At 38.5% G+C, this 556-nt stretch overlaps 1 protein-coding gene across 1 annotated transcript in view; it reads right to left on the bottom strand.

Moving 5' to 3' along the window:
• Positions 1–274: 274 nt before the first annotated feature.
• Positions 275–556, bottom strand: part of CORO2B (coronin 2B) — a 91,762-nt gene continuing 91,480 nt past the window's right edge. Inside the window, exon 12 of the mRNA XM_006105590.3 lies at positions 275–417. Coding sequence (XP_006105652.2) covers positions 331–417 — 87 coding nt within the window. The 3' untranslated portion in view covers positions 275–330. The remainder of the gene's footprint in view (positions 418–556) is intronic.

Genomic DNA, 556 nt, shown 5'->3' with positions numbered 1-556 from the left:
TGTATATGTTTTAAATGAAAACAAGTGGTTTGAAGAATGCATATGTCATTTTTATGATTTCCTCCTTTAACGGATTTTTAAAAAAATACCAACAAAACAGTCCTGGTTTTGTCTGAGGGAAGATATGTTATTTGCTCATACACACTCCTGTGCCTTCCAAATTCTCAAAATTTCTTTGCACATTTTTTTCAACTTTTGTTTAAAAAGACTTTATTGAGGTATAATTGACATTCCATAAATGTCACCTATTTTAAGTGTACAATGCAGTGATTTTTGGTAAAGTTACAGAGTTGTGCAACTGTAAGCCTCCTCCCTCGTGTCAGCCACCAGTCATCGCTTTACACTTAGATCAGTGTGTCTACTGTTTAAGGCCCCATTTTCTAACTGGCTGCTTCCAAGCTGCTGCGAAGATTGAAACTGTGGGTGAAACCAGAGTTAGCAGGCTCTGAGCGAATTTCTTCCCAATGAGGATAGTGCACAGGCTTTAGTGCAGGGAGACTGTGGCATCTGTTTTGTCTGCTCTGAGACCCCCCCCCTTTTTTAAGTAACATATTTT

This window comes from Myotis lucifugus, unplaced genomic scaffold (assembly GCF_000147115.1).
Source record: "Myotis lucifugus unplaced genomic scaffold, Myoluc2.0 scaffold_702, whole genome shotgun sequence".
NCBI classification, from domain to species: Eukaryota; Metazoa; Chordata; class Mammalia; order Chiroptera; family Vespertilionidae; genus Myotis; species Myotis lucifugus.
This window is presented reverse-complemented; position numbering and strand designations above follow the sequence as displayed.